General features: G+C 42.2%; 1 protein-coding gene across 4 annotated transcripts in view; it reads left to right on the plus strand.

Annotated features, from left to right (window-relative positions):
- LOC121855980 (rho GTPase-activating protein 21-B-like) overlaps window positions 1–17,897 on the plus strand; it is a 64,352-nt gene that overhangs the window by 15,576 nt on the left and 30,879 nt on the right. The window contains exons 1-7 of one of the 4 annotated variants that reach the window (XM_042351205.1): window positions 10,400–11,254; window positions 13,279–13,467; window positions 14,153–14,306; window positions 15,395–15,546; window positions 16,244–16,416; window positions 16,841–16,991; window positions 17,225–17,440. In XM_042351205.1, the coding sequence (XP_042207139.1) occupies window positions 11,168–11,254; window positions 13,279–13,467; window positions 14,153–14,306; window positions 15,395–15,546; window positions 16,244–16,416; window positions 16,841–16,991; window positions 17,225–17,440 (1,122 nt within the window). In that variant the 5' untranslated portion in view covers window positions 10,400–11,167. Of the gene's footprint in view, window positions 1–10,399; window positions 11,255–13,278; window positions 13,468–14,152; window positions 14,307–15,394; window positions 15,547–16,243; window positions 16,417–16,840; window positions 16,992–17,224; window positions 17,441–17,897 lie in introns of those variants that run through there. The other 3 variants (XM_042351202.1, XM_042351204.1, XM_042351203.1) reach the window with 3 other exon arrangements.

A 17,897-nucleotide genomic window follows, 5' to 3' on the forward strand; every position in this document is an offset into this window, starting at 1 on the left:
AATGAGCTAACTTCCCGTATCTTATTATCTGTACTTTGTCTCTACCTTAACTTTTTTTAGTAATTTTTTTTTGTTGTATTTCCTAGTACTGTATTGGTTAAGTGGTCAATTACCGTATATGGTTATAAACGGTTTGCCAGCGTGTACTGTTATGCCTGTCGTGTACTGTTATGCCTGTCGTGTACTGTTATGCCTGTCGTGTACTGTTATGCCTGTCGTGTACTGTTATGCCTGTCGTGTACTGTTATGCCTGTCGTGTACTGTTATGCCTGTCGTGTACTGTTATGCCTGTCGTGTACTGTTATGCCTGTCGTGTACTGTTATGCCTGTCGTACTGTTATGCCTGCCTGTACTGTCGTGTACTGTTATGCCTGTCCTGTACCTGTTATGCCTGTCGTGTACTGTTATGCCTGTCGTGTACTGTTATGCCTGTCGTGTACTGTTATGTCTGTCGTGTACTGTTACCGTTATGTCTGTGTACTGTGTATGCCTGTCGTGTACTGTTATGCCTGTCTGTCGTGTACTGTTATGCCTGTCGTGTACTGCCTGTCGTGTACTGTTATGCCTGTCGTGTACTGTTATGCCTGTCGTGTACTGTTATGCCTGTCGTGTACTGTTATGCCTGTCGTGTACTGTTATGCCTGTCGTGTACTGTTATGCCTGTCGTGTACTGTTATGTCTGTCGTGTACTGTTATGTCTGTCGTGTACTGTTATGTCTGTCGTGTACTGTTATGCCTGTCGTGTACTGTTATGTCTGTCGTGTACTGTTATGCCTGTCGTGTACTGTGTTTTAAGCCTCCACACTCCTCGGGGGATACAATTAGCTGTTGTATGGTTAATCACTTTTATGCCAGTGTTTGTTTATGGACGGACAGTAGTACTGATACTAAGACACATATATTATTTAAAAAAACAATATTTCAGGTACAGATCTGTTATTACATTAGAAACAGCAACAGCTCGTAGTTATTTATCCTGTAACAGATTTAGGACTTCAGAAACAGTAATTATATGTATGATCTTCAGTCCGTTGTATCATATTGTCTCACACAAAATCGTAAAGATACTTTTTAGAGCGTACAGATCAATGCAAAGACAAGAACACCACTACAGCTACAAGTACACCGCAGTTAATAATGACCACGTGTTCACCCCCAGCTGAGCCAACTTTCTGTCAAGTGCCCCATGAGAGGAAGAGGGAAGGAATTACTAAAACAGTTCTAATTCTCTATTATTTATTTTACAAAGTTCTAAAGAGTTGATTACATGAGCTTATGTTGTGGTAGACGGTGAGGGTGTTAGGTGTATGGTAGTTCACTGTGTGTGTTTATACAGTGAGGGAGGAAGAAACTGTGTGTGTGTGTGTGTGTGACAACCGGGTTAAGGTCGGGGGCCTGGCACAACTCGTTCTCACCCACCCGTAATGGCTCTTCCCTCCTGCCCTACCGCCACTGCTACCACCACAACACCATTATCAGGACTACCACCATCACAAGCATCATACCAATCACGATCATGACCATTGACAACCTTTACACCATCATTACCGCTATACCATCATCACCACCACCTACGCACCATCATCACCACCTATGCACCATCATCACCACCTATGCACCATCATCACCACCTACGCACCATCATCACCACCTACGCACCATCATCACCACCTACGCACCATCATCACCACCTATGCACCATCATCACCACCCATGCACCATCATCACCATCATCACGCACATCATCACCACCTACGCACCATCATCACCACCTACGCACCATCATCACCACCTATGCACCATCATCACCACCTACGCACCATCATCACCACCTACGCACCATCATCACCACCTACGCACCATCATCACCACCTACGCACCATCATCACCACCTACTCACCACCACCATCTCTCACCAACAATGTGTTTATCCATTTTTATAAGTGTTTGTACAGAGTGTTGAGGTTGCCAAAAGTCTCATCTTCGTTGATTCATATCTTCTTGCTGTACCTAGTTAACAAGTGTTCCTCCTGGTACTGTACACCAAATACCTGTTGTATCTTTGGTCCTGTTATGTAAAGATATGAGCGGAGGGGTACTTGGGATAACCTGGTGTTTACTCATTAAGCTTCGTGGATGACAGAGCCTCATAGCCAATTCGTTAGGTACTATTAGCGGTCCACAAAGCCTGGAGTATATAGCCTCTGTGACCCAGTTTATTAGGGATCTTGATTATAAGAAATGTGTAAAGTTATCTCATGAAGATCTCTGTTGTAATGTTTGTGTTTACTCGGCACCCATCATCCCAAGCCTCGGGTATTAACACTGTACATGACTGTTCTTCCTCCTCCTCTTATTTACACTATCTTGGCTTCTAACCCCCTTATGTACGGGGTCCTCTCTGTGCTGAATAAAATCCTCTGGTGTTTATAATGCGTCGTCCTTGTAGTGAAAGGATTAATCAAAGGGGAATGTTGAGACAGTATTTTATTGGATTGTGCAGTACTCATGGCCACTATATGTTCACTGACTCACTGTAGTAAATCATTATATTTTTATACAGATCAAGGACGAGGCCTTTAAGTATTGTCTCGATACATTCTATGATACAGCTCTTACGTCTACCAACCAGGGAATCTCAATGCCAGTACATGACAGTTGGTTGTCAGTACACCTTCAGTAGCCTAAATACAGTTCCTATAAAATAGTCTCTGGCCGTCTTGCTGGTTATTATGACATACATATTTAATTAACGCCAAGATGGTGTTAATAAACTACTTTGCTACCTTGTTAATTTGGTTCTGTATCTATAGACGAATATTTTGATGATGCCTTGAGTGAATGTTAAACGCGAGGGCCAGTGTAGTATTGTTTATTACAGCCTTTATAGTATGCATCACGGACCTTGAGTATCGAGACAGAATAAGAAAACTTCATTTGCATTCGCTTGAGAGACGTGGAGTGGTGAGCTACGTGATCCTAATGTATAACTGGAAGATGAGGTTAAATAAAGGTAATACAAATAAGATACAGATACTTAAACCATCAAATCTGGAGCGAACACGTAGCAGTGGTTTTGAATTAGAGACACTTAGATTTAGGAAGGAATTAGGTGAACGTTGGTTGGGAAATAAAAATTGTGGATGAGTGGAACAAGTTACCAAACACCATCATTAACTCGAACTCGTTGGGAAGCTTCAGATATACAGTCTGTTGGAGAGATATACGAGTGATAATGACTGGGTGTAAACAGAAGCTGGCTGGTATGGGTCAATGGGTCTACTGCACTTTATATTAGTCCTGTATTATGTTATTATATACACTAGACCTTGAGTTGTGATGTTTTACTCTTACTTAGCGTGTTGGTATATATTTTCTGAATTGACATTTACCAGGATGGAGGAGAGAGCGTGATGTGGGGTGGTACTAGGTGGTGTGTGGGGTGGTAGAGGAAGGTGTGGGGTGGTAGATGGTGTGTGGGGTGGTAGATGGTGTGTGGGGTGGTAGATGGTGTGTGGGGTGGTAGAGGAAGGTGTGGAGTGGTAGATGGTGTGTGGTGGGGGTACTAGATGGTGGAAGGTGTGGGGTGGTGGAGGTGGCACTAGATGGTGTGTGGGGTGGTAGAGGGTGGGGGTGCTAGATGAAGGTGGGGGTGCGATGGGTGGTAGGAAGGTGAGGGGTAGAGGAAGGTGTGGGGTGGTAGATGGTGTGGGTGGTGGAGGAAGGTGTGGGGTGGTAGATGGTGTGTGGGGTGGTAGAGGAAGGTTGGGGGGTAGGGTGTGTGTGGGTGGTGGTGGGGTACTAGATGGTGTGTGGGGTGGTAGAGGAAGGTGGGGGGTACTAGAGGAAGGTGTGGGGGTAGATGTGTGGGGTAGGAGGGATGGTGTGTGGGCGTGGGGTGGTAGATGGTGTGTGGGGTGGTAGAGGAAGGTGGGGGGTGGTGTGGGGTGGTAGATGGGGTGTGGGGTGGTAGAGGAAGTGTGTGGGTGGTAGAGGGGTGGTGGGTACTAGAGGTGGTGTGTGGGGTATGAGGGAGGGGTGGGGTGCTAGATGGTGTGTGGGTAGTAGGGGTGTGGGGTGTAGATGGTGTGTGGTGGTAGGTGGTGGGGTACTAGATGGTGTGTGGGGTAGAGGAAGGTGGGGGGGAGGATGTGTGGGTGGTGTGGGGGTACACTAGAGGTGTGTGGGGGCCGGTAGGTGGGGAGGTGTGTGGGGTGGGAGAAGGTGTGGGTAAGGTGTGTGGGGTGGTGGGGAAGTGGGGGTGGTGGTGTGTGGGGTGGTTGGGTAGGTGGGTGGGGGCACTAGATGGTGTGTGGGGTGGTTGGTGTGGGCTAGGTGGTGTGTTGGGTGGGAGGAAGGTGGGGTACTAGATGGTGTGTGGGGTGGTAAGGTGGGGGGTACTAGGTGGTGTGTGGGGGGTAGAGGAAGGTGTGGGTACTAGATGGTGTGTGGGGTGGTAGAGGAAGGTGTGGGTACTAGATGGTGTGTGGGGTGGTAGAGGGAGGTGTGGGGTGGTAGATGGTGTGTGGGGTAGAGGAAGGTGGGGTGCTAGGTGGTGTGTGGGGTGGTAGAGGAAGGTGGGGTACTAGGTGGTGTGTGGTCGTGGACGGGCTGGTGAGGGGCACTAGGTGGGGGGGGTAGGGGGGCAGCCTGCTGGACACCAACATGGCGCACGTAAACAATTGCATCCACAAGGAGAGAATAAATTTAGCTCCTGGGGTAATTATGAGAGTCAGTGGAGGGGGGAGGATAGGGGTGTGTGAGGAGGGAGGGAGGGAAGTGGTGTGCGGGGTGTGAGGGAGGGGCGGGGGTGAGACTCAAGCAAGCGCCGTCAGATAATGAATTAGAGGTGTGAGTTTCGGGGAGGGGGGTTAGGGTTGCCTGCCTCGCCGACACTAACACATTTACATAAACTTGCGGAAGTGGGTGAGGGGTGGGGGGCGAGGGGCAGAACTGCCCGAGTCCCCTAAGCACCTTCTGCACGCCCACCCTCCCCTCCTTAACCAACCTTTAACTCCCGCTGTTAATCAATTGTCGCCTTTAATCTCTCCGTGCATAATGTAAAAGTTTTAATTGTTGCAGACTTGTCATTTGTGGTGTCTTAAATTATTTATATACTGTGCTGTGTATATAAATGATTTGATTTTTAAACATTTATAATGAATGAACTAACGAAGCTACAGTGAGAAGCAACTTCTTCAAGTTACAGAAGTTTGATATGAGCTCCTTCACTGGTTCTGAACAAATAATTAACGGTGTCATTTACAGCTGCGAGAGAACAAAGCCGATGTTTTGTGTGAGCAAGTGGTGTGCCGCCCCATTTTCACAATGAGGCTACAACATTCCTCAATGAACAATCGTCTGATCCTTGGACCGAGCGTGGGAGACCATTCCTTGGCCCGGTCTAAGTCCCCTTGACTTTATCTTCTGGGGCTATGTCAAAAAATTAAAGCCTTTGTTCCACCAATGTCAGTAACTTAAAATGTTGAAAGAAAATGAACCGTGAGGCTGTTTTAAATGTTCAGTTATAATGTGCTACTAAATGTTTGGCGGAAAACAATACTGCCCTGGCTTCTACAGCCACAATAGGAACTCGTATTGAATTTCTGTAACATAAAAATGAAACGTTTTGAGTTCTTTATTAATATTTATTGCTTTTTGCTGTAGCCAATTCATTATATTATATGTTTATAAAATCGGGAAAATAATTTGTAGTCACCCGGTACCGGTATATATAAATTGTGTGTGTGTGTGTGTGTGTGTAGGAAAAGTCATGAGTGAACATGAGAATAATAAGAATGTGGATAACAAGTGTTGGGAAGACTGAGGACGGCAGGCAGCGCGCAGATCAATATGGTGGCGGGAGGCTGGATGACCACATCCGGTGGTGCCTGACGGCTGCTGGGCTCTCCGCAACCAACACTTGTCTGTCTGTCTTTATCAGCAAATCGTATTTTGTCGTCTAACTACCTACTGCTTTATTGTTCAACACTTATAAAATAAACATTGCTTACCGAAATTCAGTTGCTGGATCTGTACTGTATTAGTTGTTAGAACAAATTGAAATTACACTTCTCGACAGTCTCGGGGCTTAAAAAATACACTTTATAACCATGTTTTAGCAGCACCAATACATTAACTCCTCCAATAACCCAACAATGCAAACTTAAAGACTGATCACGCGAGAATGATGGTGCAGTAAAAAGTACATTAGGTGGCATAATTCGTACCAACTGAAGATACGATCAAATGACAAAAGTCGAGGTGGCACGCTGACCATGCGGCACTGTGGTCAGATGTGTGTGGTCTGCGGAAGTGCTCGCTCCACTCATATCTATCTGTACTTTACTCTCCTTTCAGGCTTATTCAAAGTTGATACTTTCATAAGCCTCCTCAGTTTTTTTAGGGTACAACTGTCTACTGTTGATCTATTATATCAACGGCAATAGAGTTATTGCTGTGAGTTGTATTTTGTAATACATGTGTGGCAACTGTGCGGCGGAGTAGGAAGTGGTCGCGGGCATCTCATTCACCGTTCCTGCCACCTGCCTCCCCTCCAGCCCTCAACCCTGTTCACACGCCCACCTCACTTACTTTCACTCACACATACACACATACTATTCCCTTCCCATAGGTGAATTAATAAGTTACTATATAAAAGAACAATAAGGAAGACCGGATGAGGAAGATAGGTGGAGCGAGGCATTGTGAAGATGACCTTGGGCTTGGATTTTGACTTGTTCCTCGCGGCGGGTTCGCTAAAAACCAGCTGACACTGATTACCCGGGAGGAGACGTACCTTAATGTACTGTGTAAACAAACATACCCGCCAGTGCTTGGTAAACCTACACCCCGTCACGCAAGGTTCTGACAGTTCGTTACTCAAAACAAAATTTAAACATTACCGGTATTATTTATGAGGAAATGGCTCAAGGAATTTCAGGTATTATGGGGTGAAATTCCCCTCTACCTTCGTCGTGCTTTGTATTCATATATAATGACGATGTTAACGGCTTCCGGACCAAGTGGGTTACGTTAGGTAGGTGGTGATGTTTGCTTCCTTAATTTTTAGTTGGCGTCAAAACTGTTTATTGTTATGGAGATTATTTAAAAGTTCAGACTGGGAGAAGTGTTTACAAATCATTCCACAACCCTTAATAACTGCTCATCGCTGACCTTGACCTAGTGACCCAAATGGTAACAAACATCACCTTTGGCCCAGTTAATATACTTATAATAATTTTGTGGGACATTACCAAATAGAACTTGTGCGCGAGGAAAATACAGTATAAGACGCAGAGCAGCTGGCAGACACACACCCACGACTCAATGTTGGAGTATAATAGCTACGCCTTCAGTATTGTTGTACAGTGTCTCGTATGAAAAACAAAAACAAATTAAGCGCGACAAAGTTAGCCGGTAATTATCGCCAGTTAATAGTGTTGCCGTCAGGAAGGTGATACATTAGTTCGTCCTCAGTTATTTTTGGTAGTCGCCGACCTATATACAGTTGTCCTTAATGGCTTCATTATATTCAGTACTCAAAAAGTTGTATGATAATATGTATACTTGTGTTGAGAGCGATACTGATAGTTAACAAAGTAAATCCATTGGGTACATTATCTATCTGTGTGTGTGTGTGTGTGTGTGTGTGAAAATTACATGGGCGCCTCAGGCTCCCTAATATCCGCCTGTGCTTCCCGCGTGTGTTAGCTGCGAGGAGGATTAGCCTAGTACTGGCTCCTCCTCCCTCGCCTTCACCTCTTGAACCTTCCCCCGGGGGCCTGTAGCCTCCCTTTCTCCTGTCTGTTTCTTGTGAGGTGGATGTGTGTGTAGTATCATATGAGGGCTCCTGTGTCATCTGACTAATCCAAGTAGTAGTCGGGTTTGTTTTCTTCTAGTTATTGAAGCCAATATTTCAGTACAGCGGTTTGACTCGCATGTAAACAGTAAACAACATCGTGTATTGCCTCTAACTGAACCAATAAATTCTGCAGATAATGTCTTCACTTGTAACTCGGCGTTAAAAGGAAAAAAAAAACTACTTGGTGTTTCATTTGAGCAAGTAAGTGTATATTAGAGAGAGGGCTATAGATGTTTTGTTTTATGAGCAGCTACTTCCCTCAACCTGGACACACACGACCACTGATGAAACACCCTTCTAGACGCCAAGACATTAAAAAGAATTCAATTGATGTGGATTTTACAGAATTCAAAGCTACAGTGTCATGTGTAGTTGTGGTTACCTGCGCCAGCGTTTAAACTTTAAAAATATCAACCCTTCTGGAATCTTATTTTTCCGACTACCTCTTCCTTGACTAAACTTGACTTTTTCTATCATCGGTAAACAGTCCAATTCTAACCCTGACCTCACTACGGCAATTCAGAATATTATATGATCTTTAATGGCCGCCAGCTTTCACCGGGGAGGGAGGGAGGGAGGGAGGGTGGGTTGGATCGTGCTAGGTTTACTTCTGTCAAGGTTTTTCTTAGTTCCCTATATTGGTAACCTTCCTGAGCTTAGAACCTTCCACTTTTTTTCCTTTACTTTCATTTTTAAATCGAAAACTCGTTTGTCATCTTTCAGTCATAAATGTGTGTGTGTGTGTGGAGGGGGGGGGGGTCCTAATTGACGGTTACGTCATTGTTCAGCGTCATTTGGTTATAACCTGTAAAGTAATTCTCTGGTGATTTTTTTTATGATATTCTGTATAATTGTAACTGCTTTGTTGACCATCTTCCTTGCAAGCTTAAACAAAATATTCACAATTGACAAACTACTGTACAGGCCAGTCCTCCGTTCCGGATAATTAAATGAAATTCAAGGTGGCATTCATTCATACAGCTTTACTGAACACGAGAGTCGTCGATATGAATCACAAATCAAAATTTTCAGTAGTTCATTGAGTTGTTTTTTTATGTAGGCCAGACTTACTAATGATAATATAATTAGTGCTTGACGCCTACACTACTGTACAGGACTTGCAAGCCAATATCGACGGTGAGTGTAGCCTTCCTGGGCTCCACGATGGCAAGAGTACAACTTGAGTATCAGCTTTTGTAAGAACAGTCACTTGTACCTGTACTGTACAAGCCAAAACCACAAACAACTACATTACTGGTATCTCTTGACCCCCTTTCACACATGGGTCTTTTAAGAACATGACCATTGGTGTGTTTTTTCTAAAGCATACTGTACAACAACAATCTTTTTATGCCTCGTTATCTAGACGGTTGAGCGGGTAAATAAACTCCTGGCAACTCCCTTAACCGGGAAGTGAGGTGGCAATACTAAATGGGGGTATGTGGTGAAGGGAAGATAATAAGCCTATTACAGGACTGGTTAGGTTAGGTTACAGAGGTTGCACGAGCGTGGTGTGAGTGATAGTGGGAGGGGACCTGGCCTGGAAGACACTGCCATCCCGGAATGGGTTTGTTGTTGTCTTCCTTGAGAGGAGGAACAGGGGGCCCCCGCACAAGTTGATCTTGTGGCAGAACTGATATCATCATGACGGCACTTCCTATCTTGCGGCTGTCTCCTTCGCTGTTATGCCGCAGTTGCTTTGCAGTTATGTACTTCATTTAGGAGGAGTATTGTCGTGTATATTATTTATTTATTTGATTAGGAGATAAAATGAATGAGCGGTCGGGCGTGAAAACAAGGTTGTGGTGCGTCCTTACAGGGTGCGGGGCGGCATGTCCGTGTTTGGTTGGCGGGTCGTAGATTGGTGCCTGTAGGGGTCCAGTGTCCAGCCTTCTCTTCGCTTCACTGGTTTTATCCTCCCCATGTTAACCTTACCATATACTGTGTCCTGTAGGGAAGTGACGCCGGCATGTGTAAACAACCTAACCGAAAGTTTGGTAGTCTTATGAATTAGACCCATCAATAATTAGGGTCATAAATTTTGTGAATCATTTAAGGTATTTTCGCCCTGTGAAGTAAGGGTCAAAGACTATTCTGCATGGTTTTATCTAATTGTGATTTTGAGTGTCTAGTTCGGTCTTCATCGAGTACTGACCCAAGCTGAACAGTGCGGGTGTTGGTGCCTTGGTCAGTGTGTGTGAAGGTAATACGGCGGTTGGTGCGTCACATAGGCATATTGTTGTAATGATGTCGGTGAACTGTGTGAAAGTGAACCCTGTTGAGTATGGGTGGTCAGTGAAGAACCGGGTGTAAGGCGGGTATATGATGTGGGTGTGGAGGAGGTAGTATGATGCAGGGCAAGGCTGGCCCGATGTTGCTTCCTGGTGCCGGTCAGGATAACTCTTCCCCTCTCACCCCACACTGCTGGCCCCTTTACTTTGACTTCTCGTTAGCTTTGTCGGGTGTGGAGAATGTTAGCAATTTTAGCTGTTGTAATAACATCGAAGAGAAGTTTCAAGTTCAGCCTTTTTTCAGATTTGTAGTTATTGAGAATGTTATCTGTAATATGAAAAACATTACCAAGTGAAACAGCCTAGCCCAATAAGAGGATATTTTTATTATTAAGAACATGTTATTGAAACATATAAAGATTTCATGTAAATGCCCGCGGAAAATGAAAAATACTTTGATTCTTCTTTGAACAACCTCAAGATTGTGAGAAAGGAAAATGACTGCAAGAAGGAAATGTACAGCACTTAAATAATAGGAATGGCAACGACAGTTCCTCCAAGAACGTGAATTAGTAAATTAAAAATAGTATTTAGATAAACAAAGTGATCAGAATTAAAGCAAATGATATGGAAATAATGAAGAGAATGAATCTAGTGGATGGTGATCATACCAGACGATGTGGTAAGATAGAACACGGTCAACAAGGCGTGTGTGTTTGGTAGCGTGGAGGAAGGGAGGGGTGGCTTCCGCTTCGCAAGATAAGATGCTGCAGTGTTCAGCGACCACCTCATACCTAAGCACGAGTACCTGTCGCACACACCACTCACCTGGTCAACATGTGTACAACACCCTTTTAATTTCTCAACCTGTCTTGGAAGTTGATTACAATACTATGTGCACCAACTCAGATTATCAGCCTACGCTTCAACTCCTCCGTTAGTCCTCCCACTGTCTGTCCACACCAAGTTAACGTTAGTGGACATTGTGTAAAGCCGCCTGAACTACCCCCACACTATGACCACTTTACCACTTGAACAACTTAATGCTATGTGCACCTCCTAAAAAGCCAACATGAAGATAGCGTGTGTACCAATAGCAGCTGTTGCTGCCAATGGTCGCATCCCGCGTTTCTGGAGCGCCTCTTCATATGGGTCTTGGGTAAGTTGGTGCTTCAAGTTTTTCACAACCAGAATATTAAGATAATTGCAAATTGACGGAATTCACGGTTAGTGATCGGTAACCTACTTGTTCAAAGATAAATTAATGCAAATTTTATTCGTTCGTGGCATGAAGAGACAATTTAATCTGCCCCCCCCCCCATTTTTTAATGACTTGAATACTGTATAATATTGTGTTCAGGTGATAAGAAAATGTCACGTTCTAAAACTCTAAACCATTTGATGTAGTCCCTTCAAACATTGAGTTATGTATGCCGTGAGGAATAAGATGTTATGTAACACTTATTTTAGTAAATAATAAGGACAAACAGAGAGCAATAGAGTTTACGTCTGTAGTTGTGTAAGGTGGGGAGATATAGTGTTACCGGCGGGCCGGGTGTAGTGAGACCTGATTCACCCCGGGCATACTAGGAGTGGCCCACCTGGTAAGAGTGGGGCAGGTACAGTACACTCCACATACTACACAGTGGAGCAGGTACACTCTACACACACACACACACACCACATTGGGGTGGGGTGTACAATACAACCCACTATCACACTGGGGCAGGTACAGTACACCCTACACGCCATCACTGGGGCAGGTACAGTACACCCTACACGCTATCACTGGGGCAGGTACAGTACACCCTACACACTATCACTGGGGCAGGTACAGTACACACACTGGAAACATATATAGAAGTAGCATTTAACTCCTTGAATCTGAGGCTAATCTGAATACGATGCTATAGGAAATTAGTCCCATGAAAAATATAACTTAACCCCCTTTAACTGATGACGATCCCTGAGTACAATGACTTTCCTTGAGTACAGTGCGTATGCCCAAGGAATACGATTATGCACACCTTTAAGATGCCATTATACCCAAGGGTTCAGTCAACATACTGTACAGCACTCAGAGATAAAACAGTTACCTGCTCTTAACATAGGCAGTGTGGGGGAAGAGACTGCTGATGTTAACTATTATAGGCAGGTGTGTCCCAGGTAGCTAAGTCTTGCATTACATAAAGGTTTGGTCTCAAAGGACAGGAGCAAGGTAACTCGCATCTTGAACCTGTCTATCCAATACAAACAAATATTTATTGGATCATGGCCTCATTTCACCACTGGTATAAATATTTACCCCCAAGAGGCAGTAATTGACAAGGGTCTGTATGTTCAAAACTCTTGAATAGGGTAATACCGTTTGTTTATCTTGTAAGCTAATATTTACACAGTGCCCAACAATGAAACCTTTTAAGTCTTATTTGTGTGCCTATGACTAAGTAATATATTGGCTTATTTGGTCATTATAGGTAATCTGTAATGCAAAATAGGTTAGCAATACAGTGTAATACCATATTTATATTATTGTCAACTATTTCGTCCAGAATTATATGTACTGTAGTAATGTATTGTACTTTATGTTTAGGGCAATAACACGTAGTGAAATTAAATGTATACAGTACAGGTATTTGATTGTTAAAATAACATGGCTATTATAACTGAATTATAGGTAGATAAAGCAACTTAATGTGACTAATGAAACGAGTTTTGTACTTCTAACACACTGGTAATAATTGAAACAACTTCGAGTAGTGACATGTTGTATTCAATGCTGTACTGTCCAAAGATTATTAATCGTGCATGTTAATATTATATGATCATTCTCACATACACTTTAGTTGGTAATGTTGTACAATAATTATTATCATAGGGGTCATATTGTAGTCTTGGCTTTATGGAGCTTTGATGGAAAATATTAACCTGAAAAGACTTATTAGATTTTATTAATATAGTAAACAAGAGGTGAATTGTCAGTTATGCGCAGCTACACATTGAAATTACAGCTTGTCTTAATGACACTTGTTGGAGAATTGGAGTTATACCTAAGTACAGTATAGTACAGCACAGGACAGGGCAGCACCAGGCTTCTAGATTTTATAGCTAACAATTCTGACTCTTATCTCACATACCTTCATATTACTTCTGAATTATAATGGGTGTGTATTTCTCTTACAGACACCCTTGGGAGTAGAGGAACAGATATCTCTTCGAGGTGCTGAAGTTGAGGTTGCAAGTGACTACACCAAGCGGCGGAATGTGTTGCGTCTTGCCACACCAGGCGGCTCACAGTTGCTGCTTCAAGCTGACACCCCACCAGAGATGTTGGCTTGGCTTTCCACCCTTCAGAACAATTGTGTCATACAAGTGAGCATGAGATGTATTCTATACTGTATTCCTTTTTCTTAGTTATTTGTTCCCATGTTTTCTGATTGTATCATATTATTATTTTTTTTTAGTTTTTGTTTGTATCTTTTGTCCTTTTGATTGTTACTGGCTTAAAGTGATCTTTTGGAAGGTACAGTATTGGGATATTGAATAACCTTACTCCTATCTAACTCAGCATATATAAGCAGTTCATTTGAGAAGCCAATTGATCAAGAAAATGCAGTGATTTTGACCTGAATAGCATGTTCAAATTTGATACCAAGGAGATGTACGGATTCCTAAAGCTGATGCATTTTAGCACTGTTTTATCCATGACTTTATTTCTCTGGTTGTTGGTACTCTAGTAATATTGATATGGAATAACACAGGTAAAAAGATGAAGAAGTACCACTCAATGAAGAGTGATACATTGCTCAAAGGTGTTATCTGAATGCTGTATTTGTATTAAGTTTCCAATATCTTATAGGTACTGTATATGCCTTAGTTTTTATGTATTAATTATTTTTATTTCTTAGTGATCCAGTTAGTGTAGTTTATCAGTGAATAATATGTTAAAAAAGGAGAGAGAGTAAGGGTAATACTTATGAGTGGAATCATACAAGTTCAAGTTAAGTGATGCAATGAAGCTCTTGAGGAAACTAATGGTAATATTTATGCTTTGTAGGAAGGTGAAACAGGCAGCAAAACCCCCATAAACAACAACAATGTATCACCACAGCCCAGCAATAAAGCGATGCGCAAGCTGACATCATCGCTGAGGACACGCTCACCCACTGGTCAGTCCCCTTCGACCAAGACACGCAAACCCAGCAGTGTTGGTAAGTGTAGTACTGACACACTGATGTCTTTGTTAGTAGATAACACTGGGCTTTGTTTTAACACTCATGAATTTTCAAATTAGATTTACATATGGAAATTGTGAACTGAAAATTTTGATTACTGTACTCCGGAAAAAATGTGTTATTGCTTTGATATGTCTTTACGATTACAGACTAACCTCAGTTTATGTGTACCTGATTTAGAAATTGTTGATGATATATTATGTACATGTACTTTAAAACAAAAATATTACCTATAAGAGCAGAAACTTTGATGTTTAGAAGAAAAAATCAATATTTTTTCATATACAGTCAACCCTCGCTTTACGCGGTCCCACTTTACGCGTTTCCACGTTTACGTTGTACCCTGCTGAAACCGGAATGCTCACTTTCCGCGGTGTGTGTACCCTTTTACGCGGAGAGCAGCGTGAGCAGGGTGCGCACAAGGTCGCCCAGTCATCAAAACATTACCGAGTTCTTCACCCGCCACACACCACAGCCTGCCCAAGTCAGTGATAGTGATAATGATAGTGAGGATATGGACTTTGAGGGGTTTGACAAAGAGGCCCTGCAAGCCTCTGTGGTGGATAGTGATACAAGTGATACAGGTGAGGGCCAATAATCTGCCCTCTGCCACGGAACCAACCCCCCATCCCCGTGTGCCCAGCCATCTTTTCTACTAATGTAAGTGTTAAAAACCTAATATTATTGATATTTCTCTTAATTATTAATTGTGTGTGCATACCATCATAAAATTAAGAAGTTATTTTTACTACAACGTAGGTATTGTGTCTGAAAAAGTGGAGTTTGGGGGGTTGGCCCGGTCTCTATTTCAATTAATCCCATATGTTATGTTGTTCACTTTACGCGTTTCTCACTTTACGTGGGCCGCCGTGGGTTCAATTGACTGCGTAAAGTGAGGGTTCACTGTAATTGAAAGATGCTGCAGTGCTGTTAGTCAGTGCTTCAGACAAGGAATCAAGAGTAAAATTATGCAGTATTCTCCTTCCCCTCAGTGTAAAAGTATTCATTTATACCATCTTCCTATAACCAAAAATTTGTAAATCAAAACCTGAATTTTTCTTCAGAGAGTAATTCTTCGCCAAAATCAAAAACTTGGAGAGGTCACTTAAAGAGACCTTTTATGAAGAAAATACCAAGTGGGTCACCGGCCGTCACTCCCACAATGCCACTGCCAGAGGGAGCGACCATCGGGGTGTGTCTGGAGGACTGCCCACAGGTACTGTTTACACCCCTCTCTCTGTACATTCTCAGTAGTGTGACGACATGTTTATAATTACACTATATTTTTTTATTCAAACATAAGCAGTGATGTGATATTGTTAATTCCAGAAAGGTAGATACTGTAGTTGGTATTTTTCCTTAACTCTTAGGAAGTATACAGTACTGTAGTCACCAACTATAAGAGAATATGACATTGTTTCTCTACCTTGTTTACTTATTGGCCTCCACATTAATGTTCTTGTCTGGGAAAGGGGCTCCATGATTGTCTTTCCAAAGGTTACTGTAAAATTTAGCACTCTTATTAGGTCATTGGTGGTAGTACTGTATATTTAATAGTGTGATAATGGCTTATAATTCTTCTGTATAAATGTTTGGTTGTTTGTTAAGTGTTTATTATTTGAAGATGTTGGGATGATCACTTGCTGAACTGCTTACAAAAAATGCTATATGTATCATCCCATCAACAGGGTTTCCCTGACTTTGAAGACTTCACAGATATACCACACACACTAGTTGGATAAATAGATTGAAACTGAAAGCATTTACAGCAACACTATTTTTTTATTGAAAAGAACTGCCTATTTATTATAATAATTCATGATCACTACTTTTAGGAAACATAGCGAATTGGATGTAATTTTTTTTATTCAGGTTCTTGTGATTCTTCAATGGTGTTTTGTTCTCATTTACAGTCACTTGAGAATGAATTCGTCCCACTGCTTGTTGCACTGTGTGTAGGCGTAGTAGAGAGCCGAGGTTTACAGACACAAGGCATTTATCGCATTCCTGGCAACAAAGCAGCTGTCACCCACTTGACTGAGATGATTAATAAGGACCCAAAATCTATTGAATATGATGACCCAAGGTAAGCTTCCTATAGCAGACCTGACATATCTTGTGGGGGAATCAATCATCTAATATTGTACTCTCTTTTGGAGAAATCCCAATCAGCCATTGGTACTGTACCTTAATATTTTATTTATATTCAACATTTTACCAGTGTCACTAATTTCAACAAGGTGCCAGGCTTGAAATTTCACAATGGTCTTGAAGCTCCTCACAGAAATATTACCTTCATTATGGCCACAGTTATGCCTCTCTTCTCTTTTGATTGTTGTAGCCTCTTCATGAATTTCCTGGCAAGCATGCAGTTGAATTAAAATATAAATTTTTTGGAAGGGGAAGATACTGAGAGAAGAATTGTTAGTACAGTAGTGTTGATGTTGAGGGTTCCTTGCATGTGTGTGTGTTTTTATACATTCCTTTAAACTTTACATATGTCTTGACAGATGGTGTGACGTTAATGTTATATCCAGTATGCTGAAACAGTTCTTTCAAAAATTGCCTGATCCACTGTTCACTTGTGAGCTTTATCCACTGTTTATTGAGGCGAGCAAGATTGAAGATCCTTGCCAAAGGATGGTGGAGCTCAGGAAGATGGTGAGTCACATTTTGTACAGTATATTCTAAATACCATTTACGAAAGAGTAATCCTTTTACAGCTGCTTGTATCATGATACATTAGAAGGATCTCACTGTTAAGTACAGTTTTGTAGCTTTGGCTGTGCAGACTGAAAAGACAAATGAATTGTACAAATCTTTTCACAAAAACTTTTGTCTGTTTCATTTGTTTATTTCTTGTGGTGTCATTTAACTATACTGTACTGTTACAGGTCCGGGACTTGCCAGATCACCACTATGAGACTCTTCGGTTCCTAATACTGCACTTACACAATATTGTCTGTCACTGTGACATGAATAAGATGGACGTGCGTAATCTGGCCATCGTCTTCGGACCAACGCTTGTTCGCTCGGGAGATGACAACATGGTCACCATGGTCACCGACATGTCGCATCAATGTCGCATTGTTGAGACTCTCATAAGTCAAGTAAGTTCTAAGTTGATTGTTAAACTGTCACTAGTGTTTTAGAATATGAAATTGGTTTTTGGTTGAGGCCTCTAAGAGATACTCTGTGTTCATCATCATAATAATATTTTTGGTTGGGACACATGCAGATAATAGGAAATGAAAACTCGATGACAGGAGTGTACAGTATAATTCAATGGGGGGATTTAATGAGGGAGGCAGTAGAAAGCATATCATTGATTGCTTTGTGGAATTGGATGTGCTGTTGGTGGGCAATGGATAAACTATAGTACTGTATTTCCATGCTAACTTGGCCCATAAGCCACGCCCCTCTTCTATACTAATAGCCAATTGGCTCATAGGAAATTCAACTAAATGTAATCACACTTGCTAAGCAGACCTGTTATTATCTAAAATAGCATTTAATATATGAAGTATCAAAATGTAAATGATTTTAAGGCTTTAGTGCTTTCGAGAG

The sequence above is a fragment of the Homarus americanus genome, unplaced genomic scaffold, assembly GCF_018991925.1.
Source record: "Homarus americanus isolate GMGI-L3 unplaced genomic scaffold, GMGI_Hamer_2.0 scaffold19117, whole genome shotgun sequence".
NCBI classification, from domain to species: Eukaryota; Metazoa; Arthropoda; class Malacostraca; order Decapoda; family Nephropidae; genus Homarus; species Homarus americanus.